This window comes from Leptosomus discolor, chromosome 1, assembly GCF_034619465.1.
Source record: "Leptosomus discolor isolate bLepDis1 chromosome 1, bLepDis1.hap2, whole genome shotgun sequence".
NCBI classification, from domain to species: Eukaryota; Metazoa; Chordata; class Aves; order Leptosomiformes; family Leptosomidae; genus Leptosomus; species Leptosomus discolor.
The window spans coordinates 193,844,965-193,872,496 of record NC_141391.1 but is presented as its reverse complement, the minus strand read 5'-3'; the positions used below and the strand labels follow the sequence as shown (position 1 = coordinate 193,872,496).

General features: G+C 40.2%; 1 protein-coding gene across 14 annotated transcripts in view; it reads left to right on the top strand.

Moving 5' to 3' along the window:
- CADPS2 (calcium dependent secretion activator 2) overlaps nucleotides 1–27,532 on the top strand; it is a 318,458-nt gene that overhangs the window by 203,815 nt on the left and 87,111 nt on the right. For all 14 annotated transcript variants that reach the window (XM_086473344.1, XM_086473328.1, XM_086473312.1 and 11 more), the window contains 3 exons: nucleotides 736–872; nucleotides 4,455–4,642; nucleotides 22,704–22,805. In XM_086473344.1, the coding sequence (XP_086329470.1) occupies nucleotides 736–872; nucleotides 4,455–4,642; nucleotides 22,704–22,805 (427 nt within the window). The remainder of the gene's footprint in view (nucleotides 1–735; nucleotides 873–4,454; nucleotides 4,643–22,703; nucleotides 22,806–27,532) is intronic.

Genomic DNA, 27,532 nt, shown 5'->3' with positions numbered 1-27,532 from the left:
GGAGCTCTTTGCCATTACTACATTAAGGTTTGTCTCATTAAAAGCTGAGTACAAAAAGAAGGCTGGAAATGACCTAGCTCAAGCCAGTGTGTTCATTTCTGCTCCAGTTTGCCATTTGAGAAGTAGGCTTCAAGCCATGATGAATATTTCTGTGAGTGGTACTTTGATCTGCAGTAAAGATGCTCTTTCTTATCTGAAGAAATAAATGCATAAACTTTTTCTTGTCTTTTTTTTTTTTTTTTTTTTTTTTTTGCTGTGGAGGAAAGGGTATTTATTTGGTTATTTTGCTAAAATTAGAAAGGGAGCCACACAAAACCAGGAAGTTATAGAACAGGTTTCTCATACCTATAACATTGTTTTGTAAATTGTAACATTTAAAGAGCTCCACTACAAAACAATGCTTTAAGAATTATTTTAATGTACTACGTTGTATTTTCTGGTAGCCTTTTTAAATTTTGTTTTATCTGTCAGTGGGGAGCAACTGTATTTTTTTTCACTGTTACATTCAATAAATTGGTATGATAGAATAATAATTCAGTAATATTATTTTCAGATTAAAACCCAAGTTGCTGTAATAAGTGACCTGCAAGCATCGACTTGTGTGACTCATTTCTTTGAGATATTTTCAGAAAGGTTTATATATTGAGACTTATATACCATGTGTACATTTGTGTTTGTAAATCTGCACACACACTCACATGTATTGTTCTGCACATTTTTCCTTTGTATGAACAGATACAGACCGTGGTCAGAAACATGGCATGGATGAGTTTATTTCTGCTAATCCCTGTAAATTTGACCATGCTTCCCTCTTTAGACTGCTTCAGAGGCAGACCTTGGATCACAGATTGAATGACTCCTATTCTTGTTTGGTGAGTACTGGCTGGAAGATAGATATAAAGAAGTGAGAAATAGTTGTTACAAAGTAGTCCTTTCTCCCTAGTTCATTCAATAGCTGCAGTTGCAGTTGGAATAAAGGGTCCAATCAATTGGTTTCAAATTTGAAAATTATACACTTGCAAGCTGCTGCTGTGCCACTCAATAGAAAGCAAAGAGACCCAAATGTCTCTGATTTTGTCAGCTGAAATTTGTCATGTCCTCTACGGAGGTTTGAATAAAAACAGAAGGTTTTGATAATGGTAAGAGCTCCTGTGGCAGGATTTACTGACACCTGTACAGACATTTTAAGGTACAAATGTAGTTGCCTCATATCAGACTTTTTCACCTATGTTGTAATTCTTCATTCCAAAAACACCAAAAGAAGGGAAGCAGAACCACAGGCAATATGGATATGTGGGCGTATATGTATTACCTGAATTGCAAGTAACAAATGTGAGTATAATTATTAAACAAAAACAAGTAAAGTATGATCTCTGTACCAAAATTAATGTGATCGCTATAAAAGAGAAGACATTGGTGTAACTTCCTTCTGTATTTGTAGCTGCAGTTTCCTTTTCTACATAACATTTTCTGTTCTATGCTTTGTGGACTAGGAGTTGAGGATGGGGCTGCTTCAGGTTTTGTTTTCAGCAGGGAAAACCAGCAACAATCTTGTGGAAGTCCGTCAGATTATACACACTTGTTAAACAGGGTTGTGTCGGTCAGACCTGATAACTTCCTGAGGCTTTATTTTTCACCTGAAAGAGTGATCTCTCACCAAGGACCTCAAATGCCTCATAGCGCATAATTTTTTTTTGCTTTTTTATCCCAATAGCAACAAAAAAGGATAACTTTTAACTTCTTTTTTTCCGTGGGTCTGACTATTCATGTAAGACAAAGACAATGATGGGGTTTCTTAGGTTTGTTTGCAAGTGTAAAAAGGGGAAACAAACTGATTATTTGATGACAGTTGTTTCCTTCTTAAAATACTACCAGGTAAGTATGTATAGAAAAAGTTAAAGGACTCATTTTCTGTCTGTGGGTTGCACGCTGAATCAAACAAGAGGCCCGAAGGTACATCTGTACAAAGTAATTGGCACTCAAAGAGAAAATGGATAGCTTTCTAACAGTGCATTGGGGTCAAAATCTTTTTTTATAATAATAGTATAGTAAGACACTTAATATAACCTTGAAATCAGGAACTTTTAGAAGAGGTTAGGTGAAATACACAGTGCTATAGCAACCATAAAACAGATGCATTTCTTATAGTTCTTTTTAAAATTCAGCTTTTAATAGGTAAAATGGTGATCCTTCTTCTTTAATTGGATACTTAACTATATTTTTTAATTTAAAAAATTGAGAATATCAAGGTAGCAATAGAATGCATGAACACGTAAGTGTGATTATTTTTTTCTTGAACAGCTCATTTGCTGTCGCTTTTGGAAACAATGCATTCCTTTATTTCAATAAATATAGAGTAACTACACATACAACTTGTGAAAATAAAAACAAAAATATGTAAGAATTATTATTAAGCACAGTTCTGTATTAAATTACTATATGACCTAAGCTTCTTTAATTTTATATTCTTCTCAGTATTGGGGAGCTGCTTTTTTGTTTGCTTTTTTTTCAATTATACATTAAATATATGCAGTTATCTAATACTCTGTAGCATATAGTTGTTATGTGTTTATGAGACTTATGCATGGTATGGGGTTGAACAAGGGCAAGGAAGGCACATATGTATATGAAAATGACCACGCTAAAACAGATCTCTTACAGAGAGTTAAAGTAGTGAGTTCTTAAAAAGTTCATATTCTTTTCACAATTTTCTCCTATGAGAACAGACAGAAATTTTAATAATTATTTCCTTTTGTACTGCTAGGCATTGACATGCAGCATTTTGTCATCTTTTCCATAAAAAAAGTAGAGAGAGATCAGTGACAATAACCACATATTGGCAGAATATCAATCACAGTAACTACTGTTCATTATATCTAGGGCTAGGATACATATTATTGCAGAAGCTCGGTTAAAAATGCCTTTTCTTTCTTCATTCAATGGAATACCGTATTTTCTAGCAGTGTGTAAACTGTGTGAGCCATTGCAACATGACTGGGTATTAGCCTAAAACACTGAGTACTGTTCTGGGTGCTGTAATAAAGCTAAGTGTTCTCTAGAAACAACTGAAGCTCTTTAAAGGCAGTGGAAACATTGACTTCAAAGACATTAATCAGGAGCAAACAAATTTATGAAATAACTTTGGGGTCTTCTTGTTTGCAAATAATGATACATTCAAGAGAGTTGGGGGAGAATATAAAATTTGAATTCCTGTCTCATGCAAGTGTTTTAGTAAAGTTAAAACACAGGTGATTTAAACCTGATGTGAATATATTTTTAAGTATTGTTTAATAGTATTTTTCCTGATATTTTATTTAAATATTAAACATCTGATCTTGCAGAAGTATTCTCAAGCAATAGGGAAATTTTGGTCTTCAGCTGCTATACTGGTGTTATAAATTCATGACTTGCAAAATCATTTTGCTTATCCAAGTTATTTGTATATTTGAGTTCAGGTGTTCCTCAGTCTCTCAACCATTTGGCAGGGATGATGAGAGGGAAATACCACCACAATTAAGAAAAGAACAAAGAAAAATGCTTATTTAGAACAGCTGTGCAGCAGCTGTAGTTTCCCAATATTCATGTTTTTCTCTCTGCTGCTTTTTGGAAGCTCACTGTGCTACTTTTTTTTACATTGGGAGGCAAAGTAATCAAGACACTTCTGTTTTACATTTTGACATCAAGAATCAATTATTTTTTTACACCCTGGATTCACTCAAGAACTGTTTTTGTGGTGGGAAGGAGTCTGTATTTTGTTTGTGTCTGTGTCAGGGTTACACCGTTCTGGTCTCATAAAGACTCTGCTCAAGTAAGCCCTCAGTATGTCCCAGAATATCTAATTATTTTTTAAGGTGAAATCATACGCATCTTACTAAGATGGCTTTCAACAAACTACCTAGCTTTGTATCTCTTTACTAATATTAATTGTTAAAAAGTTGTTAAAAGTGCACGCATTTTACCTGAGAAACAGGATAAATGGTCAAATTGTGGATCTCTCACATTAAAGTTGCAGCCACAGGGCACTGACCATCCAGAAACTGTGTTTTAATGTCCATGTTAATGTTCTTCAGCATTACCCAAATGTTCTCTCATAACTTACAGTTACTTTAAAAAAATTAATTATTTTAAAGTGTTAGCTTATTTTCTATTAGGTTTTGATATAATTGAATCTGTATCAGACTTTTATTAGCATGTTTTTGTAAACAATCTGTTTCCTAGTAGCAATAACTCAGAACTGCAAACAGTTTCCTGACATTTACTCCTTTCAGCAAGAGGGTTATTGTTGGATCTAGCTTCCGGTGCCATCAGCATTAGTCAGATATAAATCATTCCAGTACTAAAAGTTTATGTAATGCATATAAAAATACATGCTTCTGTTCTTTTTTTGATTTAAAAGCTGTGAGTGGGAAGAGAAATCTCAAAACATTGTGGGGTTTTTTGCCTTTCTCTTTCAGGGTTGGTTTAGCCCAGGTCAAGTCTTCGTATTAGACGAATACTGTGCTCGCTATGGAGTGAGAGGCTGTCACCGCCATCTTTGCTATCTCAATGAATTGATTGAACATTCAGAAAATGGTTCTGTCATTGATCCCACCTTGCTGCACTACAGTTTTGCATTTTGTGCTTCTCATGTTCACGGTAACAGGTAATTTAATGATATATTTTTAAATTCGTAGCCTTAGGAGGAAGCAAAGGTATTTATAGGCTCTTGCATTCACCAGGTAAGGAAGTTGCACAAAACAGAAATCAGTTCATGAAATTTTCTTTGGGGGTATTGGAGGTTCTTTACAGACTACTGTTAAAAAAAAGAATCTCCTTTCAGTTGGTACTGTCTTAATGCAGTGTGTTTTCTTGGGCATTGTATAGACAATTTTGGCACTTGAACAATTTTGCGGTTTAAGGGAATTTTAAACTATTTTTCTGCAGTCTGTAGCTTGGCAACTAATCGTGCTATACTGAGTTCTTCTGGCTGTGCTAGCACAGGGAGAAATAGCATATATTGGGAATGTGGTGTGACCCCATCCAGGAAGAGCTAGGATACTTCTGGAATTCTTTCCACTAAAGAGGTAGGCTGCTTCATGAGCTGTTGGTCATGGTGATGCTCTTGGGATGATGTCTTCCTGCCACTTGCAAGTGAAAGACTTTGAAAAAATTGAGTTGTTGCTTTGCTGTGCTAAGCACATTGTCTTTAAAAGAATCTTTTGCTTCATCTGTGTCTTATACCAAATTCTGAGGGAACTAGCTCTGCTATTGAGCAGCAGGTATTGGAGACAGGATCATAGCTCAGGCTGGAAGGGACCGCAGGAGGTCTCTAGACCAACCTCCTGCTCGAAGCAGGGTCAGTTGCAAGGTCAGACCCAGTTGCTCAGGGCTTTATCCAGTCAGGTCTTTACCTAGTTTGAACCTCTTATTTCAGTGGAGAAATATCTATTGTCTCTTCACAACCTCCCAGTAGCAGATGGGAGGCTGTCATTCAGTCCCCCTAGACACCACCTATTCTCCAGGCTGAACAAGCCCAGCTCCCTCAGCCTCTACTCAAAGCAAGTGCTCTGGCCTCTGGCTATCACGGTGGCCACCCACTGAACTTGCTCCAGTTTATCCATGCCTTCCTTGTACTGGAGTGGGGAGTGGGGCAGGCAATCTATCAAATTATAGGACAACATGCATTTATACCCTGCTGTGCACACTAGATTTGTAGACTACAGTAGGAAATACATTTTTAAAGTTCAAAAATAACAAGGGAAAATCCAAAAGATGTCGTCTTCTCCACCGATCCAGTCCTGCCACTAGTGGAGAACCTATACTGTGATGCTGTCAGTAAGTCCCCAAAACTGAATTCTGGTAGGGATTAGGAGAGAGAAAGGTTTCTTCCCAACATATATGCTTGAGTTGCCTTGCACCCAGTCAGTCACAGAGGCCCTGTTACTTGTCCTTGAGCCAGTGAAGAAGGGAATCCTTAAAAAGGATAGTGTTTCCTTCATTGACTCAAACAAAGCCTCATCTGTGAGAACAGGAGGTGAACATTTGCGACCTGGGTGATTTGGTAGTGGGAGATTAACATTATGTAATTCTTGGTAATAATTTCAAGGGATAATAATATCAAGGGATATTGAGGGACCTTGAAAGGCTTAAGACGTAACCCCGTGCAAACCTCATGAAGTTGTGCAAACCTCATGAAGTTCAACAAGGCCAAATGCAAGGTCCTGCACATGAGTCAGGGCAATCCCAAGCACAAATACAGGCTGGGCAATGAGTGGTTTGAGAACAGCCCTGTAGAGAAGGAGTTGGGGGTGGTGGTGGATGGAAAACTGAATATGAGCCAGCAGTGTGCACTCACAGCCCAGAAAGCCAGTCGCATCCTGGGCTGCATCAAAAGAATTGTGGCCAGCAGGTGGAGGGAGGTGATTCTGCCCCTCTACTCTGCTCTGATGAGACCCCACCTGCAGTGCTGTTTCCAGCTCTGGGGCCTCCAGCACAAGAAAGACATGGACCTGCTTGAGCAGGTCCAGAGGAGGGTCATGAAGATGATCAGGGGTCTGGAGCACCTCCCCTATGAGGACAGGCTGAGAGAGTTGGGGATGTTCAGCTTGGAGAAGAGAAGGCTCTGGGGAGAGCTTCCAATACCTGAAAGTGGGCCTACAGGACAGATGGGGAGGGAGTGTAGTGATAGGACAAGGGGTAACAGTTTCAAACTGATTTAGATTAGATGTAGGGAAAAAATTCTTTACTGTGAGGGTGGTGAGGCACTGGAAGAGCTTGTGCAGAGAAGTTGTGGCTGCCCCCTCCCTGGCAGTGTTCAAGGCCAGGTTGGATGGAGCTTTGAGCAACCTGGTCTAGTGGAAGATGACCCTGCCCATGGCAGGGGGGTTGGAACTTGATAATCTCTAAGGTCCCTTCCAACCCAAACCATTCTATGATTCTATGATTAATATCTAAATTTAAAATGTTTTTAAATGTGCCTGAAATAGTCTCAAGAATCTTAATGTTCATACTGGTAAGTTAGGAGAATTTCTGGCTTTTACTTGGTAACCTATTTTCCATAAAAGCATGCTTCTTTTGTCAGTTCCTGAAGAAACTGGCACATTCATATTTCCTATTGAGTCTAAGTCTTTGTTGCTTCTAGCCTTTTTATTACCGATTTCAACCTAACAAGACAAATATACAGTGATAATTGCTCAAACTTATTTCAAGAATTCAAAAGAAAGGTAGATATATTTCTTTTTATTTCATAATTTAAGTGAAGGACAACAGTGCGTGTAGTGCATGAAAATATCTCAGGGAGCACATCATTTACACAGTGGTAAGCACTCTGTTTGTATTCTGTCTATTCCTTCTGTACAGATACTCTCTGAACAGCATTCTGAGTGTTTTAGGAATAAAAGAAGTGTTGAACAGAGAGGGTCTGACTAGAACTGAGATATTGTAAAAGGGAAGAAAAAAGAAACATGAAGAAAGAAGAAAAGTAAGTCAAGGACAGAAGCAGACACACTCACTGAGGATGACAGACACACATATACGCACATAATACATCCACTCATTCATCTGCCACAGCACTAAGAAACAGTAAAAAGGAAAAAAGGGATTTCACAGACAATGCACGACAGGCCAAAGTTCTAGGCTGATCCCTGGCATTATACATCTTAGTTTTATAAGTCAGGCTGAGAATTAGAAAGACCACAGAACAAAGACAAAGAGCTTTATACTCTGGGCGTGATGTATTCAATTTATATTTCACCTTTGCTTCGCAGAGGGATCTTAGACCTTCCACTAGCCTGAGAAAGATCATCAAAAATGATCTTGAAGTCAGGTGATAGAGGAGCATGTAGAAATGCAGCCGTATCTGTAGTTTAAATTGTCAGTTTCTTTTAGGCATGAATTTTAGAGTAGCAGGCAATCTGGTGACATCAGTCAAATGATCCGATAAAGGTGTAATTTGCTTTCGTTTCTGGTAGTCTGGTGAGGAGAAACTCAAGCAAATATCAAAGCAAATCTACAAAATATACCACAGCCATACCAGGACATATGCTAAGCACACCAATGCTACATCTGATTTGCTAAATAAAACTGGTGAAGGAAGCAGTCTCATACAATGGACCCAAAATGTCCATTAATCATAGGCACTCTCTGAGATCCCAGGCATGGTTGTGGGATTGCATGTACTGAATACTGTTCCCAGTAAACACTATGGACAAGGCTGAATCACCTTTGGCTCTTTCCACTCTTCAGGACCAGAGAACAGTCCCCAACTATTTTCTTTCCTCAGGCGAATCTATAGGTAACAAGTTCTGAGAGAGTTATCAAGCATACTGGTACTTAGTGTGTCTCTTATGCCAGTGTTGTTGGTTTGGGAACAGAAATGTTTATGCAGAGTCAAACACAATGTGCTGAGTCCTAGACTGAGGAATTCAAGCCTCATTCATGCCTTTCCTTTTCTGCTGGGAAGAGCATTACTGGGCTAACAAACTGCTTATGTAGAAAAGGTATTTCTGCTTTTGTGGATGACAAGTCTTCCTAATTAGCCAAAACCCAAAATATTTTAGTAAAGAATAGACTTGCTGAGTGTTTAAACAGGAACGCATCCTTGTTTCTGAATCAACTGATTTCTTTTCCTCCAGTAAATAAAAACAGCTTTCATTGGCTGTGCTTCTGGTGCTGACTTTACAATAGCATCACCTTTGGCTGCTCTTCACAATGTTTTTCTTCTGAAGTGTTCCCCTATATGGTCCCCGTCAAAGTCATTTGTTCACAATGAACTTTTCGTACTGCAGTTATGCATACACTTGTGTATCTCTGGTGAAAGTGAAATGGGCGGAAGGAACTATAGGATATTCCTGAATGCTGATATTTCAGTCTAAACAGTCCAGGTAGGAGCTATTGTTTTCTTCCCCATCACATTCACTTTTGTCTACTTTTCATGCTGTGACTTCTATTCAGCCCCTCTTGTCTGAAATGGATGCTGGTGGGTATCACATGAAGTGCAAAGTGACTTCTTTCCACCTGCTGAGTTACAGACTGAATTGAAAAATTCAAAATTCAAGCATATTCCCTAGTTATACCTTTTTCTATTCAGAACAAAAGCTGATTTATTGGAACTTCGTATATGAGAAGTGAAGGTGAAAGTAATGCTACAAAAATCAGTTTATAACTGAAGATAAACAGTTTCTTTCTGCCTTCATTTTGAAATCTTCAGCGCATGTGTGTTTGCTTAGAATAGTCGTATTGAGTCAGGGGTTTTCTAAGCCAGTCAGTCATCTTATCTCCAGCATTGACTAGCTTGGAGTAAGAGAAGGGCAAGCTTATGCAATATTTCCTCTTAGTACTCTTTCAGTCTTCAACTCTGCAGCTCAGAATACACCTGTTCAGCAACCTGGACTGAGTCTCTGTTTCAGGTACTTGTCCATTGCACCCCTGAACCTCTGTAAGCCCTTTGCACCGTCAACACCTTTGGCAGCAAGTTCCACAACTGAGCCTCCTCTTGCTTGAAGAACTCTTGCTTTGAACTTGACTTCTACACATCTCATTTTATTCTCTGTTGCTCTTAGAAGAGACAGAGGAGAGGGGGAAAAAAATCCTTTTCTGTTGTCTCTTTGCTATTTAAGATTCAAGAATTATGAGTAAGCCATTCATTGATTCCATTGGATGGATGTTTTCTGTGTATTCCTTATCCTTTTCTGGTAATTCCCAACGTTGATTTGCGTGACTGCTACTGAATGGGGATGGTTTCATGGAATTATCCATCATACTGCCAAGATCTTTGTCCTGAATAGAAGCTGATTTTTTCTCACATTTACTTACCTTGATCATTGTTTGCTGTTTGATTGCTTCTTGATTTCATAAGGTCTTCCTGGAATTCCACACTATGCCACATAACTGTCGTTACAGTTACATTTAGTATCACCTCAGTTCTTAGCTGTTTGCCAGGTCGTTTATGAATACAGTAAAATAACACAGGTGTCAGCACAGTTCCCTGCAGAACTCTACTGATAACTTACCTTCACTGCAGGTACTCACCATTTATTCCTTCTGTCTCTTTTTTCACTGTAAATGTGTGAGTCTTTCTCAGTGGCTGCTTAGTTGCCTCAAAAACTTTTTGGTTAGGGACTCTGACAAAGTCAGAGTTTTTTGGAAGTCCATGTACATCGTATCAGTCAGGTCACACTCATCCACCTGTTTCTGATCCCTTTAGAGACCTTTGAGAAGATCAGAAAGTAAGATTTTTCTGCCGTATGGCTTCAAAGCCATACAGAGTTCTTCACAATAGATATCTATCCAATTTTGATTAGTTTTATCTTTAAATATCCTTGTATTATAGTTCCTTCTAATTTTCTAGAATGTATGTAAAGCTTACTGGCCTGTAGTTCCCCCTACCTCCCCTGGAGATGACTTCTGATTTTTAAATTGATCTCACATTCTTCACCTCCCATTACTCAACAGGAAGGCAGTTCTTAGTGAGAACTTTCACACAACCAGAAGTAATTAAACTCTGGCCCTGACAACTTACTGCTGTCCATTTTTCTAATTTGTTCCATAAGGGGGTTTGTTTTGGTTTAATTTGGATAGATTCTGTGTGAAAATAAAGATTTTTTTTTTTTTTTTACTGTGAACAAAGAAGGGTTCCAGCATAGAAGTTGTCTTAATTTCCTTCATAATAAAAACCAGTGCAAAGAATTCATTTCATATCTCTGCAATAGCCTTGCCCTCTCTGAGAGCTCCTTTTAGATCTTTGCCATCATTTGGCACTGTAGACTCTCTGATAGGCTTCTTGCTTCTGTTATGCTTGGAGGAAATATCTTAAAGTGGAGTAAATGAACACATAAGAGAAATGAAACTATGGAAACTTCAGAGAGTGCTATGCATTCATACGTTTCTTTTCATTTTTCAATGTTTTGTGATAAGAACCATTTATTGCAATTTTACACTTTATGTCAAGTGATAAAAAACGTTCAGAGAAATTATCCCTTTCAAATCTGGGACAAGGAACTTTGTAAAAATAAGGAAAATAATATCACTACATTGCTCCGTCTATTCTAATCATTTTTGGTGTAGCTTCTGAATAGGTATTTACTTCTCTTCTGACTAAATTAACTCTAGAGGTAAAGTAAGGTTGTCTGTATCTTGCTGGTTTCTCCTTCATTTTATATCTTTAATAAACAATGCCTAATAAGATTTAATCTAAAGTTCCAGAACTTAAGTTAGTAGTTTCACCATTTATCTGCACATGGTCACCATCTGACATGGAATGTTTTCTCCTCCCAGAAGTGTTATGTTTTTCTATGTATAATTTTGTATATAAAAATACTTGAATAGCATGTAGACTTCTTCTTAGATGATTTTCCCAAGAAACGATTGCTAGCAGGATTTGTGGAACCTTTCAGTTTTAAGCTGTTGAAAATGCTTCCTCTTTTTGCTGTTCTTCTTATTCGCTCTCATCTAAAAGTGGTGCAGCAAGGAGCAGCCTGAGGAGCATCAAGAAGGATTTCAGATCCCTGGGAGCGGTGGTAAAGGACTCTGTGACACAGGTGTTTTTCTCATTGATTCTCCCAGTTAAAGGGAAGTAGGATCTGCCAGGTCAATAATTGGCTACATGCCTGGTGCCACAGCCAGGGGTTCGGTTACTTAGAACATGACACTCACTTTGATAAACCTGGTCTATTGGGTGCTGATGGGGTCCACCTGTCAGAGCAAGGAAAAAGCATCTTTAGCCATAGGCTTGCTAAGCTGGTGAAGAGGGCCTTAAATTAAATTCATCAGGGGGAGGAGAACCTTAATCCATCACACTTCTACCAGTCCCATGCGAATACCAACGATAGATGCCTGGAGCCTGAAGAGGCATCTCAGGTCAGTGGCAGACTACCTGAAGGGCAGTACAAGGGTATTCCAGCCCCTAAGTCAGCTTCATTGGGGGCCCAACTGAAATGCCTATATATATACAAACACATGTAGCATGGGGAATAAACAAGAGGAGTTGGAGATCCACGCACGCCTGCAGGGCTATGCTCTTATTGGCATTACGGAGGTGTGGTGGGATGGCTGCTATTACTGGAGTGTAGGGATGGAAGGGTACAGGCTCTTTAGGAAGGACAGGCAGGGGAGATGAGGAGGGGGTGTTGCCCTCTACGTCAATAACCAGCTTGAGTGCATGGAGCTCTGCCTGGGGATGAATGAGGATCCAACAGAGAGCTTATGGGTCAGGATTAAAGGGAGAGCAGGGGCAGGAGACGTTATAGTGGGGGTCTGTTACAGGCAACCTGACCAGGAAGACCAAGCGGATGAGGCCCTCTATAGACAAATAGCAGCAGCCTCAGTTTCACAAGCCCTGGTCCTCATGGGGGACTTCAATCACCCCGATAGCTGTTGGAGGGACAACACAGCTGGGCACCAGCAATCCAGGAGGTTCCTGGAATGCATTGGCGACAATTTCCTTCTCCAAGTGGTAGATCAGCCAGTGAGGAAGGTTGCTATGCTGGACCTTGTCCTCACCGGCAAGGAGGGGCTGGTGGAGAATGTGAAGCTCAAGGGCAGCCTTGGATACAGCGACTATGAGATGGGGGAGTTTGAGATCCTTCAGGCTGCAGGAGGGTGCACAGCAAGCTCGCTAGCCTGGACTTCAGGAGAGCAAACTTTGGTCTCTTCAGAGAACTGCTTGGTAGGGTACTGTGGGATGCAGCCCTGGAGGGAAGAGGGGCCCAGGATAGCTGGTCAGTGTTTAAGGATCTCCTCCTCCAAGCTTAGGAGCGATGCATCCCAATGAAGAGGAAATCAGGCAAAAATGCCAGGAGGCCTGCGTGGATGAACAGGGAGCTCCTGGACATACTCAAACGAAAGAAGGAAGCCCACAGAGGGTGGAAGCAAGGACAGGTAGCCTGGGAGTCATACAGAGAAATTGCCTGAGCAGCCAGGGAACAGGTCAGGAAGACCAAGGCCCTGATAGAATTAAGCCTGGCCAGAAACATCAAGGGCAACAAGAAAAACTTCTATAGGTATGTTGGTGATAAACAAAGACTAGGGATAATGTGTCCCCTCTCAGAATGGCAACGGGAGACCAAGCTACCCAGGATATGGAGAAGGCCGAGGTACTCAACAACTGTTCCGCCTCAGTCTTCACTGGAAAGTGCTCCGGCCACATTGCCCAAGTTGAAGAAGGAGCAAGCAGGGCTAGCAGAATGAAGAACTGCCCACTGTAGGAACAGATCAGGTTCAAGACCATCTAGGGAACCTGAAGGAACACAAGTCCATGGGACCTGATGTGATGCATCTGGGGGGTCCTGAGGGAACCGGAGGATGCAATTGCTAAGCCACTACCCATCGTATTTGAGCAGTCATGGCAGTCATGGTGAAGTTCCTCCTGCCAATTGGAAAAGAGGAAACGTAACACCCATATTTAAAAAGAGAAAAAAGGAAGACCCTGGGAATTACAGGCCAGTCAGTCTCACCTCTGTGCCCAGCAAGATCATGGAGCAGATCCTCCTAGAAAATATGTTAAAGCACATGGAAAATAGGGAGGTGATTGGTAACAGCCAACATGGCTTCACCAAGGGCAAATCCTGCCTGGCAAATTTGATGGCCTTCTACAATGGCATTACAGCAATGGTGGATAAGGGAAAAGTAACTGATGTCAATCCATCTGGACTTGTGCAAGGCTTTTGACGCTGTCCCACGTGACATCCTTGTCCCTAAACTGGAGAGAGATGGGTTTGATGGATGGACCACTCAGTGGATCAGAAATTGGCTAGATGGTTGCACTCAAAGAGTCATGGTCAACGGCTCGATGTCTGAGTGGAGACCAGTGACAAGTGGTGTTCTTCAAGGATTGGTACTGGGACCAGTGTTGTTTAACATCTTTGTCAGCAACATGGAGAGTGGGATTGAGTGCACCCTCAGCAAGTTTGACGATGGCACCAAGCTGTATGGTGCAGTCAACACGCTGGAGAGAAGGGAGGCCATCCAGAGGGACCTTGAAAGGCTGGAGAGGTGGGCCCATGCAAACCTCATGAAGTTCAACAAGGCCAAGGACAAGGTCCTGCATCTGGGTCAAGGAATCCCAAGCATAATTAATGAGAGGCTTGAGAGAAGCCCTGCAGAGAAGGACTTGGGCATGCTGATAGATGAAAAGCTGAATATGAGCCAGCAACATGCACTCGCAGCCCAGAAGGCAAATCACATCCTTCACTGCATCAAAAGAAGCATGGCCAGCAGGTCCAGGAAGGTGATTCTCTCCCTCTACTCCACTCTGGTGAGACCCCACCTGCAGTGCTGCGTCCAGCTCTGGAGCCTCAGCACAAGACATGGACCTGCTTGAGCAGGTACAGAGGAGGGCCACAAAGATGATCAGGGGGCTGAAGCACCTCCTCTATGAGGACAGGCTGAGAGAGCTGGAGTTGTTCAGCCTGGAGAAGAGAAGGCTCTAGGGAGACCTTACAGTGGCCTTCCAGTACTTAAAAGGGGCCTACAGGAAAGATGGGGAGGCACTCTGTCAGGGGCTGTAGTGATAGGACAAAGGGTAATGATTTCAAACTGAAAGAGAGTAGATTTAGATTAGATATTAGGAAGAAATTCTTCGCTACAAGGGTGGTGAGACACTGGAACAGGTTGCCCGCAGAAGCTGTGGATGCCCCTCCCTGGAAGTATTCAAGGCCAGGTTGGGTGGAGCTTTGAGAAAGCTGGTTAGTGGAAGATGACCCTGCCCATGGCAGGGGGGTTGGACTAGATGATCTTAAAGCTCCCTTCCAACCCAAGCCATTCTATGGTTCAATGATTCTATGATTCAGAAGTCATTTGTTATCAGTCAGCATTTCCCCAGAATAATGGAATGAGAAAATACACCTTTTAGGATTAATGTGAGTTTGTGCTTCTAGATGAGAAGCAGTGTTCTCCCCAAACTGGAAAAACTAGTTGATTCTTGGACATTTATATCCGTTTTCTTCAAGAGAATGTAATCTTCCCCTTTTTTGAGGCTCGTTGGGCAATGCTGAGAATAGAACTTTTTCACTAGGCCTTTCAGTTTTAAGTACTGCCCTGTGCCAAGCATCTTGCATCATCCAGTTCGTCCTTCATTTTTGGGAGCTGATCGTCTCCACAGAGGAAGGTAAACCTTCATTAATTTAATCAGAATTTGCCTTTTTAAGTGGTTTACTTAGGATCATCATACCCTCAAACCTCTGATTTGAGGCCTCTCTGAATAGTTAAGTTTGAGGGGTTTTTTAATAAATGTTGTTCAATTAGTGACAGAACTTTTATGTATTACTGTGGTAAATAGCCACAAGAAAGTAGAGTTCTCCTGAGTTCAAAGCTAGAAGCAAATTTCTTCACCCTGTTGCAGGTACCAAGTGAAGCCATATTGATCTCACCTTTGGTTTAAGGAAGGATACAGTCCTGTGTGGGAAAGTATCAATAACTATCATAATGTTATAATGAAATGTGTCCTCACTACAATATTAACAGAGGCACATTTTCAATGTATCAAAACAAATCTGCTACTGAAAAGCCTCAGAGAAACTGTCAATAGAAAATTAATCACTATTCACACATTATTAAGAAATATTAGAACAAAGTTCTGTACTGTAAGGTGATACTTGCCATCATATGCAATGAAGGAACAGCTAATGCTGTTACATACTCTCGCCTTCCTGAAACACACATTGCTTTGTCATTAATTTCAACTGATTAATGCCTATACATACCCTTATGCTTTGGGTAAAATGGTATTATATTAGTACTTGCTTCACTTTTCAGTAGAAGGGAATTACTGAATCCCACCTAAAATATAACTGCATAAAAGATCATTAAAATTAACCTGATTTATCATCTTCATCTGTTCTAGTGGCTTTCAGAATTGGTCTTTTTCATTCACTTGTGAAAAAGAGGGTATGACCTGTAAGCAGATGTAGGATCAGCCTGAGAAATGCATACAGCAGAAGGCTCTATTGTGCCATTTTTTTTGTCAGAATGTTTGAAGAATAGTTAATATAAACAACAAAATGCTCGGTCTTCAAGTGCCTGCTGGTTAAAGCTATGTTTAAATGCCACGTGATAATTTGCTCTCTTCATTTTCTTTTAATAAAAAGACGTCTGTTCTGCGTGCTTCAAAGATGATAATGAAAATCATTGTTTTTCTTAGATTTGTCTAACATAAAACATGGACTATGCAGAAGCCTTAATTAATACAATTGTGGTTTAAAGGAAAATTTGGGTATTAAAGTCCTTGGCTATTAAAGCCCTATAAACAGATAACAAAATCTCTACATCAAAATTCTGAACGATTTAATCATCACTTTACTGAGGAACAAGAAGTCAAACTTTTATCTTGCTAATTTTAAAATTGTCACTGTTCCTTCATTTTATTGTGCATCCTGCTGAATTTAAAAACAAGTGCTCTTAGAAAGCACTGAAGTCTTCTAAAACAATTTGTTTCTAGGAGCCAAGATGACATTTAAGTTTTGGCTTTGTTTTTCCTACATCCTTGAATTGCAGTTTATTATATAAATGTCTTGAAGTAAGACCTTGGCTGAAGTATTTTTCTTGTATTTTGTTTTTCATCATAATTTCTCATCTTCCTCTGGCAGATTCTTTTGGTCAGCTTTATTGTTCTCATCTATGTGTGTGTGTGTACAGGTTAGATTATCAGTCTATGCATTCCTCTCATCATACTCTTTTTTTTTTTTTTTTTTTTTTTTTTTCATGACGGACCAAAGCAACGGTCTATGTTTTTAAGGAGGAAAGCTCTTTGAAAACACTTTAAACATTTTTAAAATAAGCAAATATGCAAAAAGCACCAGTATCAACTAAATTCCAGAGGAAAAAAGAGAAATCAGTCATGTTCAGTTAGTATTTCACAAGGCTATCTTAACAAAGCAGTCTTGCTTAAGGTAGCAATTCACTCTCTGAAAGGCCACTAGGAGAAGCTGTTTCCAAATTTGAGGGCTGGAAACAGTCTACAGTCATAGAATCATAGAAGTCAACCCAGTGTCCATCATACCTAGTTCCCATTGGAACTGAATACCATTTTTTATCTCATGTGCCACAGCTATTCACAAGAATCTTAATCCTACAATGCATCAGGTGGCCTCTGCAAATTATTACAGGTTTTAAGACCTCTAGACATCAAAATATTTCTAGAGGGTACTCCAAGCCTTAAAGGATTTTATCAAGTGAGGAATAACTGTCCATTCCTACAGGAAAACCTAAATCCACCATCTAATCAGTCAGCCTTCCTAAAGTAACTGCCATCAGGACAGCAATCTTGCAAGACTGTCACAGTAAAAGTTTCTTTAAAACTTCTGGTCAGCTTCTATTTTTGGTGTCATTATTTAAGTGTCTTACGGTCGAACAGCTGCTTCCCACTGGAATTTACTAGCTCTAGTTCATGAGGTATTTATTTCAAATCTCTTTTGATATTTAAGTCTGAGTGAATTAAACAATTGAGATGTGACCAGAGACAACATTACATCTGTGCCAGTTAGACTGTGATCTAAGCAGACAAGACAGGCCAATACAAATCCAATTGACAGAGTTATCAAAAAATGGAAAACTAATATAAGTGAGAGAGAGAAGGCTACTTAGGTTTTGAGTGTTCAGTGTTTCACCTAGTGCTCTAATCCCCAAAGCGGTTGTGAAGAATAAGGAGGAAAAGAATGTGGAAGAAAGGAAAATTCACTGTCCCTTTACCTTCTTGAGGAGATAATGTTAAAATGAAAAAGCTTCTTAAGACAGTCCATCACTTTTCTTGGCTGAGCTCTTGAAAGAGACGTCCCAGGATGCAATAAGAAAGCTGAACACTTTTGAATTGAAAAAAAATTAAGTCCAAACCACTATCCATAACATTTGGGATAGTAGGAAAGGCACATTTCGTGTTGGTTTTAGTTGCAAATTGTTCTTGCATAGTTTATAGATGACCTAAACCTTTGAAAATCAAACGACTGCTTGAGTCTGCTTTTCTTGGCAGGCACAGTAATTTGTAAATAAAAATAGCCAACTACTTTATTATGTTCTTTAAAACAATTAAATCAATTAAAGAAAAAGATCTAGATGACAAAAAGGAGAATTTTGAAACTATCTATTTTTTCTGTCTCAGATTCTTTTTTCTGTGGATTGTTTTTTCTCAATAGTAGATAGATATTCCCAAGAGTAGTTAAAAATTATCACCAGCAGAGTATCTGTCTCAGAACTGTGTTGCAAAAATGCATTTTTATATTCTGCTTGTTGCAATAAGGCTAACAGGAAAAATAATGATTCAGAGGTTGTGCTGTTTTCTAAAAGCATGTTTTCAAAAGATGAATTTTTCAGTGCTGTAGGTGGTACATTTTTCTAACACCTTTTCGTGTGCTCTTTCTTCTGGGACATTTGCTTCTGTGCGAACATCCACTGAAAATATGTTTAACAGTTCTGAAAATTTTAGGTGGTCTCAGCAAGGTTCTTTATGACAACAGACTCGGTGAAGTGACAGGTCCCTCACACCTAGTGATCCTAGCCTTAGTGCAGGTTGACAGATATGACATCCTACTGGCTCACCTTTTTCACTTGCTGTTATGTGGACCCCTAGGTCTTTTCTGTCATATGACATGTCTCAGTGAGGTTTAATATGACAGAACTATTTGCTTTATCACTCCAGACTACGATCTCTCCTGACAATGAAATCAGACAGTGCAATTTACTTAAATTTGAGCCCGTTCCATCTGTCAGAAGGCTGAGGTAAAGTATCCTGGCATCCATCAAAAGAAAGAAGATAAGTTATTTGCTCTTTCACATCAAATTTATACAATAGTGTATTGACGTGCCTGGTTACTCATATCTCCACCATATCCGATTTTATTGTTGTCTTCACGATAACTTAAGGAGTTAAGGCATTCTTTCCACCTTGACTTGACAGATCACAAATATAAGTGATTTAAAGGGTGAGAAAATTGTTTATGTCATGACCAGGTAGCAACTTATCCCGCCTAGATTTAAGTATACTGCAGAAAGTTAAAGTAACAATTTAGCAAAAAGATGTTCATGGAATCCTAGAATGATTCTTAGAACATTCATAGAAAGTTTTATTTCTTCATGTCATTTTACTACAGTTTTCTCAGTTCTAGAAACATTGAAATACAGTTTCGGAGGCTCTGGAGGAGGTACAGGGCAGATCTGCACTTACTGTCAGGGTTGTAAACTCAGGTAGGGAGCAGTGCCTGTTTTATTACCCTGGAGCTGGAAGTTCAGAGAGTAACAGGAAGTTTTCAGATACTTCTTTTTAAAGTATGCTGTATGTGGGGAAGCTGTGACTGCATGGCAAAAAAAAAAAAAAAAAAGTGAAATCTGTATTTAAATTTCTTTAATTTTGTCATTATTTTAATATAAATACATTAATAACATCTTCAGGCTAAGACTTAAGACTAAGTGTGTGCTTAATATACTTAATACAAGGCTTCTTATTAATTATATAACTATAGTTGTTTAGGTTAGAAAAGACCTTTAAGATCATCGAGGCCAACAATTAACATAGTGCTGCCAAGTCCACCACTAGACCATGTCCCTAAGCACCACAGCTACACGTCTTAAATACCTTCAGGGATGGTGACTCAACCACTTCCTTGACTAGTTCTAATGCTTGATAGCCCTTTCAGTGAAGAAATTTTTCCTAATGTCCAATCTAAACCTCCCCTGGCACAATTTGAGACCATTTTCTCTTGTCCTATCACTTGTTACTTAGGAGAATTGACCAACACCCACCTTGCTACAACCTGCTTTCAGGTTGTTGAGAGTGAAAATTTGTCTACCCTGAGCCTCCTTTTCTGCAGGCTGAACAATCCCAGTTCTGTCAGCCACTCCTTTTGCTCTAGACCCTTCACCAACTTCATTGCCCTTCTCTGGACACGCTCCAGCACCTCAATGTCTGTCTTGTAGTGAGGGGCCCAAAACTGCACAGAGTGTTCGAGGTGCAGCCTCACCAGTGCTGAGTACAGGGGCACGATCACCTCCCTACTCCTGCTGGCCACACTATTTCTGATACAGGCCAGGATGCTGTTGGCCTTCTTGGCCACCTGGGCACACTGCTGGCTCATGTTCAGCCAGCTGTCAAACGTCAGCCCCGGGTCCTTTTCCAGCAGGCAGCTTTCTGTCCACTCCTTCCCAAGCCTGAGCGCTGCATGGGGTTGTTGTGACCCAAGTGCAGGACCTGCCACTTGGCCTTGTTAAACCTCATACAGTTGGCCTCAGCCCATCGATCCAGCCTGTCCAGATCCCTCTGCAGAGCCTTCCTACCCTTGAGCAGATCAACACTCCTGCCCGGCTTGATGCTGTCTGCAAACTTACTGAGGACGCACTCGATCCCCTCATCCAGATTGTTGATAAAGATATTGAACAGAACTGGCCCCAATACTGAGGCCTAGGAAACACCACTTGTGACCGGTCGCCAGCTGGATTGAACTCCATTCACCACCACTCTGGGCTTGGCCATCCAGCCACATTTCTACCCAGCAAAGAGTACGCCCATCCAAGCCATGAGCAGCTACTTTCTCCAGGAGAATGTGTAGGAAAGAGTGTCAAAGGCTTTACTAAAGTCCAGATGGATAATGTCCACAGCCTTTCCCTCATCCACTAAGCAGGTCACAGATTCACAGAATGGTAGGGATTGGAAGGGACCTCTGGAGATCATCTAGTCCAACCCCCCTGCTAAATCAGGTTCACCTAGAGCAGGTTACACAGGACTGCATCCATAAGAGACTCCACAACCTCCCTGGACAGGATGTTCCAGTGCTTTGTCATTCTCAATGTAAAGAAGTTTTTCCTTGTGTTCAGGCAGAACTTCCCGTGTTCCAGTTTGTGCCTATTGCCTCTTGTCCTGTCACTAGGCACCACTGAAAAGAGCCTGGCCCCATCCTCTTGACACCCACCCTTTAGATATTTGTAAGTGTTGATAAGGTCCCCTTTCAGTCTTCTCCAGGCTAAAGAGCGCCAGGTCTCTCAGCCTTCCCTCCTAAGAGAGATACTCCAGTCCCCTCATCAACTTTGTGGCCCTCTGCTGGACTCTCTCCAGTACTGCCCTGTCTCTCTTGAAATGGGGGGCCCAGAACTGGACACAGTACTCCAGATGTGGCCTCGCTGAGGATCAGCTCCCTTGACCTGCTGGTCACACTCTTCTTGATGCACCCCAGGATACCATTGGCCTTCTTGGCCACAAGGGCACATGGCTGGCTCAGGGTTAACTTGCTGTCCACCAGGACTGCCAGGTCCTTCTCTGCAGAGCTGCTCTCCAGCAGGTTGACACCCAGCCTGCAGTGGTGCATGGAGTTATTCCTCCCCAGGTGCAGGACCCTACACTTGCCCTTATTGAACCTCATTAGGTTCTTCTCTGCCCAGCTCTCCAGCTTGTCCAGGTCTCACTGAATGGCAGCACAGCTTTCTGGTGTGTCAGCTGCTCCTCGCAGTTTTGTGTCATCAGCAAACTGGCTGAGGGTGCACTCTGTCCCTTCATCCAGGACATTGATGAATATGTTGAATAAGACTGGACCCAGTGCTGACCCCTGGGGAACACCGCTAGATACAAGTCTCCAGTTAGAGTCTGTGCTGCTGATCACAACCCTCTGAGCTCTGCCCTTCAGCCAGTTCTCAATGCACCTCATTGTCCACTCATCTGTCCCACACTTCCTAAGCTTACCTATGAGGATGTGATGGGAGACAGTGTCAAAAGCCTTGCTGAAGTTGATGTTGACAACATCCACTGCTCTCCCCTCATCTCACCAGGCAGTCATTCTATCATAGAAGGCTACCAGATTGGTCAAGCATGATTTCCCGGTGGTGAATCCATATAATCTTGTCATAGAAGGAGATCAGGTTGGTCAAGCAGGACCTGCCTTTCATAAACCCGTGCTGGCTGGACCTGATCACCTGGTTGTTCTGTATGTGCCGTGTGATGGCACCCAATATGGTCTGTTCCATAACCTTCCCTGGCACGGAGGTCACACTGAGAGGCCTGTAGTTCCCCAGATCCTCCTTTTGGTTCTTCTTGTAGATGGGCGTCACATCTGCTGACTTCCAGTCAACTGGGACCTCCCCAGTTATCCAGGACTGTTGGTAAATGATTGATTGATTGATTTTTGGGACTTAAATTTGATGTTTAAAAAGATACCAATGCTTTTTTAAAAAAAAAAAATTTGCTGCATCTTTTATGTTATATTTATACAGAAGTCTTGTTTACATGCTGCTGTTTGTCAATATGGGGTGGGGTATCAAAAAGCTATGCTCACTCTAAGCAAGGGGATTCATAGGTGTTGCCTGCTTTGGCTTTTCTCACTGTAGTTTGCCTCCCACCTTTATTTTAAAATCACTTTCAGCCATATTGAGCCTCTGGGAAAATATCTGGAAGGTTCAAGGAGTTGAAATTCAACAAGATCCAAGTAGGCCCCTCTATTGTGCCAATAGTACTAATTTTCTTGAGAAAGGATATTATGTATCTTTGAGAACGATTTGAGACAAATATATGCTACCTTGTGTTCGTATTGGCATCAGGTGGAAATTTAGCACTTGAATTTAAATTTCAGCTCAAAACTTAAATTATTTGTCTAGTTGCAGTCTGTTCTTTAACTGTATTCACAAGTTACTGTTTATCCTTCAAGGCAATGGTAAAGGGGAGAGTTAGCATGCATGTTAACTGAAAGCTTTAAAAATAAAGATCACTGTTCAAAGAGCATGAAGAGATATCAACAGTTATTAAATATTTAATATTACAGGCCAGATGGAATTGGAACAGTATCTGTTGAAGAGAAAGAAAGGTTTGAGGAAATAAAGGACAGACTTTCTTCCCTTTTAGAAAACCAAATAAGCCATTTCAGGTAAGTGTTTAATTTATTCAATGAATACTGTTTTTTCTGGAAGAATTTTCTTATGGTGTTCAATTTTGGTCTTGAACAAGTGGAGTGAAAATAAAATAGTCTCATTGCAAAGAAATTTTTCTATAATAAATTTGGAATCATTTATTTACACAAGTGATTGTGCTTAGAATTTATTTGTATATCATGTGAGTTTTATTTTTCTATGGTAGAAAAGATTGTGCAAGAATATGGGCCTGATTTTTGTTGATTCTTATAAACTTCAAGCTTTCTATAACTCTAACTAAGAAAATTGTCTTAATGAAAATGACTGAGCCATAGCAATTTCTGGATTAGTACTGATCAGAAAAATCATATGTGTAGAGAACATCTTTGATGGATGGCAGCTGAAACTTTTCTAGATGTCTAATGTCATTTTCTTCGTTTCATGATATACTTATCTTTCCTAAATCAGCCAAAGTCCATCATCCTCAATGAAGAGTTTGTCATATGTAAGGACTGTCAATACCAGTAGAAGATGTTTAGGGAAGGAGTACAAAAAACAGCAAAGTTGGGGTGACATTTCCTTCTATTTTCTAGCAATTGATGGTTTACGAAGCTTAGCATAAAAATGGCACATAGACCACCAAATCTGTACGTTTATCACACTAAGCCAAGCTATCTGCCATTATTCTGTCAATCTAATCCTTTTTTGGAATGTATTAATAGAATTTTTTTGTCTCTGTATCACCTTATGACAACCAGTTCCACAGTTTCAATAGTGTTGTGTCAAACAGCTTTCTTCTGTTTGACAAGGTTGGCTGTAAATTTGTTAGATGCCTCTCTGGTTTGATGAGGTAAATGTCTAGTATTCAGTGGTATCTGTCATGTTGGCAGCTAGGTCATTGGGGATTTTTTGAGCACAGAGGACATAGCAGTCTTCACTTGGGACTTCATCTCCATATTAAACTACAGAGATCTAGGATTCTCCTTCGAGGGTGTTCCTTTTGGGGGAAAAAAAAATGCTCCCTTCCTTTATTTCTTTTAAAGATTATTCCCTGACACATTTCCTGTTTCATGTCTTCCACGGGATTAAATAGCTCTTACTGTAGAAGCGATACAGAGCAGCGTAGGACAGAGTGCTTTCTACTCAGGTCTTGGAAAGGCAGGAGGAGAGTACTTCATCTGCAGGAAGAAGGAAAATTTGTTTCTGTGACAATCCTCTCATGCTTGCTACAAAAAGAAAATGAAGGAATCTTGGAGCTGGGAGACAGCCTCTGGCCTGTGATTGGCATTCTTATGACCATATCCTGTCAAGTTTATGGTAGAAGCACAATCACTGTAATTTAGAATTAATATAGGTACTTTTACTCGTACACGATGGTGAGATAGCTGTGAGAGTAGCTGTGACCCAAAAAATATTGAAGCATCAGAACCCTTCTGAATATGTACAGAAAGAGGAGGGAGATGGGGGAACAAGAAGAGAAGCTGGACATCTTCAGAATAATTCTGTTCACCTTCAAGACTTCACATGCATAAGACTAATTACAAAATGTATAATAATGTCTAAATAATTATTTGTGTTGGAACAAATAAAGGTACAAGCCATCATGTCTGCTTACCTACATACTACAGTATGTTGATGAGCTTGGCTATATCAGTGACCATAGGATCTTTCTGCCTCAGTTTTGGTGGAATTTGAGGGAATTCAAACAACGTTAGAAACTCCTCCTTGAGAGCAATTAAATGTGTCGTTCATAGATTAATGCCTCCACCCTTCAGAGGACTCTAAGGTTTACCTTAAAATCCTATTTAATCAAGATAGACACTGTACTCTGTCTGGTGAAGAGCAATTATTATATATTTCTCTGAACAAATGTTAGAAATAAAAAAAAATCAGGTGGAATGTCTGGATTTAAATGATACTGACATAATACTGGTAGAAGAAAGAATTAATAGTGCCCTGGAATCTGAATTTATAAAGCATATGGAGTCACAATATAGGACATCCTGATAAAGAATTTGCATTAGAGTTTAAAAGAAAACCTTGACTGAAGTAATGTAAAAAGATCACCTGTGCATTAATTAACAGAGAATAACCTTGTCTGTGAGATTGTTTTCTTAAGAAAACATGGTATTAAAACCACTCTATATTACAATCCATCAAAATTGTTGTGATAATTTTGAAATGCTGAATATTTTGAAAAATGCATTCAGCAGTAAAGACTGATGCAATGCATCTCTGCTTTGGTGTTACTGACGCTGAACGCCCTGTGATTCTTGTCACGGGTCAGTCCCACCATCTCCCAGGCTGACTTCCACTGTTCTTTCTACTGGCAATTTCAGCATCCATGCTGTTTATATGTACCTTAGAATATTTTAAAGTCTTTCATGTCCTCTTTGTTCAGGTAGGTTTTACAGCTTTTAAATGCCAGGTTCTCTACAATAACCTCTTTATCTTCCTCATGGAATCACACAGAGGGGTTTTTGACCACTTTTTTTTTTTTAATTGTGGCATGCGTTTGACTTGGGCTCCTACTTTTTGAATTTTCCCTGTAAGCTGCTTGTACATTTCTTGCCTTTTTGATTGCTCCTTTAAGGTTTTGACTTCTGTTTTTCAAGTTAATTTTTTCATAGTTCACATTCTTTAAATTTAATACACATGTACTGAATATACATGCATTGAATTTATTTTGTCCTCGTGTCTTTTGCTGCATTGTTACATTTGTGATCACTACTACAGAGGTCCTCTCCTGCTCTGCACCTCTCCAACTATGTCCTGTTCACATTTGAGACCAAATCCAGAATAACATCTTTTCTTGAGGGTCCTAAATTAGCTGTCCAAGGAAGCAATTCAAAACTATGTCCCAAAGTTTTATCATTATGTCTCATCCTAATGAGACATTGATCAAGTGTACATGGGTGTAGTTGAAATCTGACTATTACTATTTGTCATCAATTTGCAGCTCCTCTAATCTCACTTAGCATTTCCTAATCACTCTCATCATTCTCATTCGGGAGTTAATGGTACAGACTCAAGAATCACCAGCACTTTTTTTTTTTCTTCTGTGATATCAGAACTTTCTAAGCTTTGCCTTCCCTCCATTGCTTAGCATTGCATGCACTGGTCAGCTGTCATTGTGGAGGCAATTTTAAGTTTAAGTGAAGAGTGTATTTCTCTTCCTGCCTTTTGAGAGATGGACTGAACATTTGCTATGTCCACCTAAGTCACTTGGGTCACACCCATCTGAAAAAGGTGCTCTCCCATGCCTGTCAGCTAACCCACAGCTTCCAGTTTTAGAACTCGCCTAAGACCTTTTTAATTTTCGTTGCTATCAGCCTGGCTCCATTATGATTAAGATGCAGTTAGCTCATCCCATGCTGGTGGCTCTCATCTAAAGTATTTCCCAGCTCTTAAGGTACTTAAACCTTTCCTCTCTGTCATCTTACCTACCTACTGAGACTTCGGATCTCTACCTGCCTCTCAGGCATCAAAAGTGGAAGAGCCAATATTTTAGAGAAAGCTGCCATGACAGTCTTAGACTTTAACCTCTTGCCTGGCTGTGTGAATTTTATCTCTCGAGTGTTCCTCCTGCACTTTCATATGTTGCTGGTACTAATGCAGACCATGAGTGCTGCTCCTTCTCTATTCTCCCCTAGGTAACTTAGGTAAACATCAGCTGATATCAACTACCTTTGTACCCAGTAACTACCTTGCTGCTTGATCCTTTTGGGTGTCAGAGACCCAATTGTCCGTGTCTCTACTAATTGATTTGACTACTGTCACCATCCATGTCTCACCATCCTTAAAGATCTCCTCAGCTGTGGAAACATCCTTGCCACAGCTGAACAGTGTGAAATTGGCTGCCTTGGGGGTTTTATGCAAGAGATTGAATTTCTCCTTGCTGGCAAGATGCTGCTTCCCTGCCTCCTGCACAGCACAGAGGCTATAACAGTGGAGGCAGGACTGCTCGGGATGTCCCTCTAGGCCTCTACTGTGAACATTGCCTTTTCTTTAACATGCTTATCTCAGGAAAACAGCTCTTCTTTGTCAGAAAGTCTTTGCACCAATTGCACACATAAGCTTGCTGCCCATGTTGTGCTCATACATATTGTCTCTGCAATAAACTGAGTAACCCCTATTCTGCTGTGGGACTTCTGTCTGCATCATGAACTTAAAAACTGGTTGGGTTTTGGAAGCTTGTTATGTTATTTACATTGCAGAGCATACCTGGAAAGAAGTCTTTGGTTTGAAATACTGAGTATAATCAAGAAATGAGTGACATTTATTCAAAACCTACCATTAGAGGTTGATAGGAATAAACAGTGGGAAAAACAAGTCGAGGATTGTGGAAATATACTGCAAAGGGAAGAGGAGACAAAACACCTAAACATGTGTTCTGTTTTAAGATGACTTAACACCTAAGGGTCATTAAATCTGCTTCAGTAATTTGTTAACGTGTCCTCAAAAATTGTTAGTGCTACAGTAAGAAAGAAACAAAATGAGGCAAAGCAAATAGTGGAATTCTCGCAGCGGGAAATCCTTTTTTGACCTCATTTACGGGGCTTTATGTTGGCTGACCAAAATGTATATCTAAAATTCACTGGTCTGAATCCTTTTATCATTACAAAAGCTTTTACTATTGGAAAACATTAGAATATGAGGCTACCATTCTCACTGACTAATAATAAGAAAAAAAATAATCTCAGCAAAGTAAAAAATCCTTTTTCCAATTGGGGATATCCGAGCA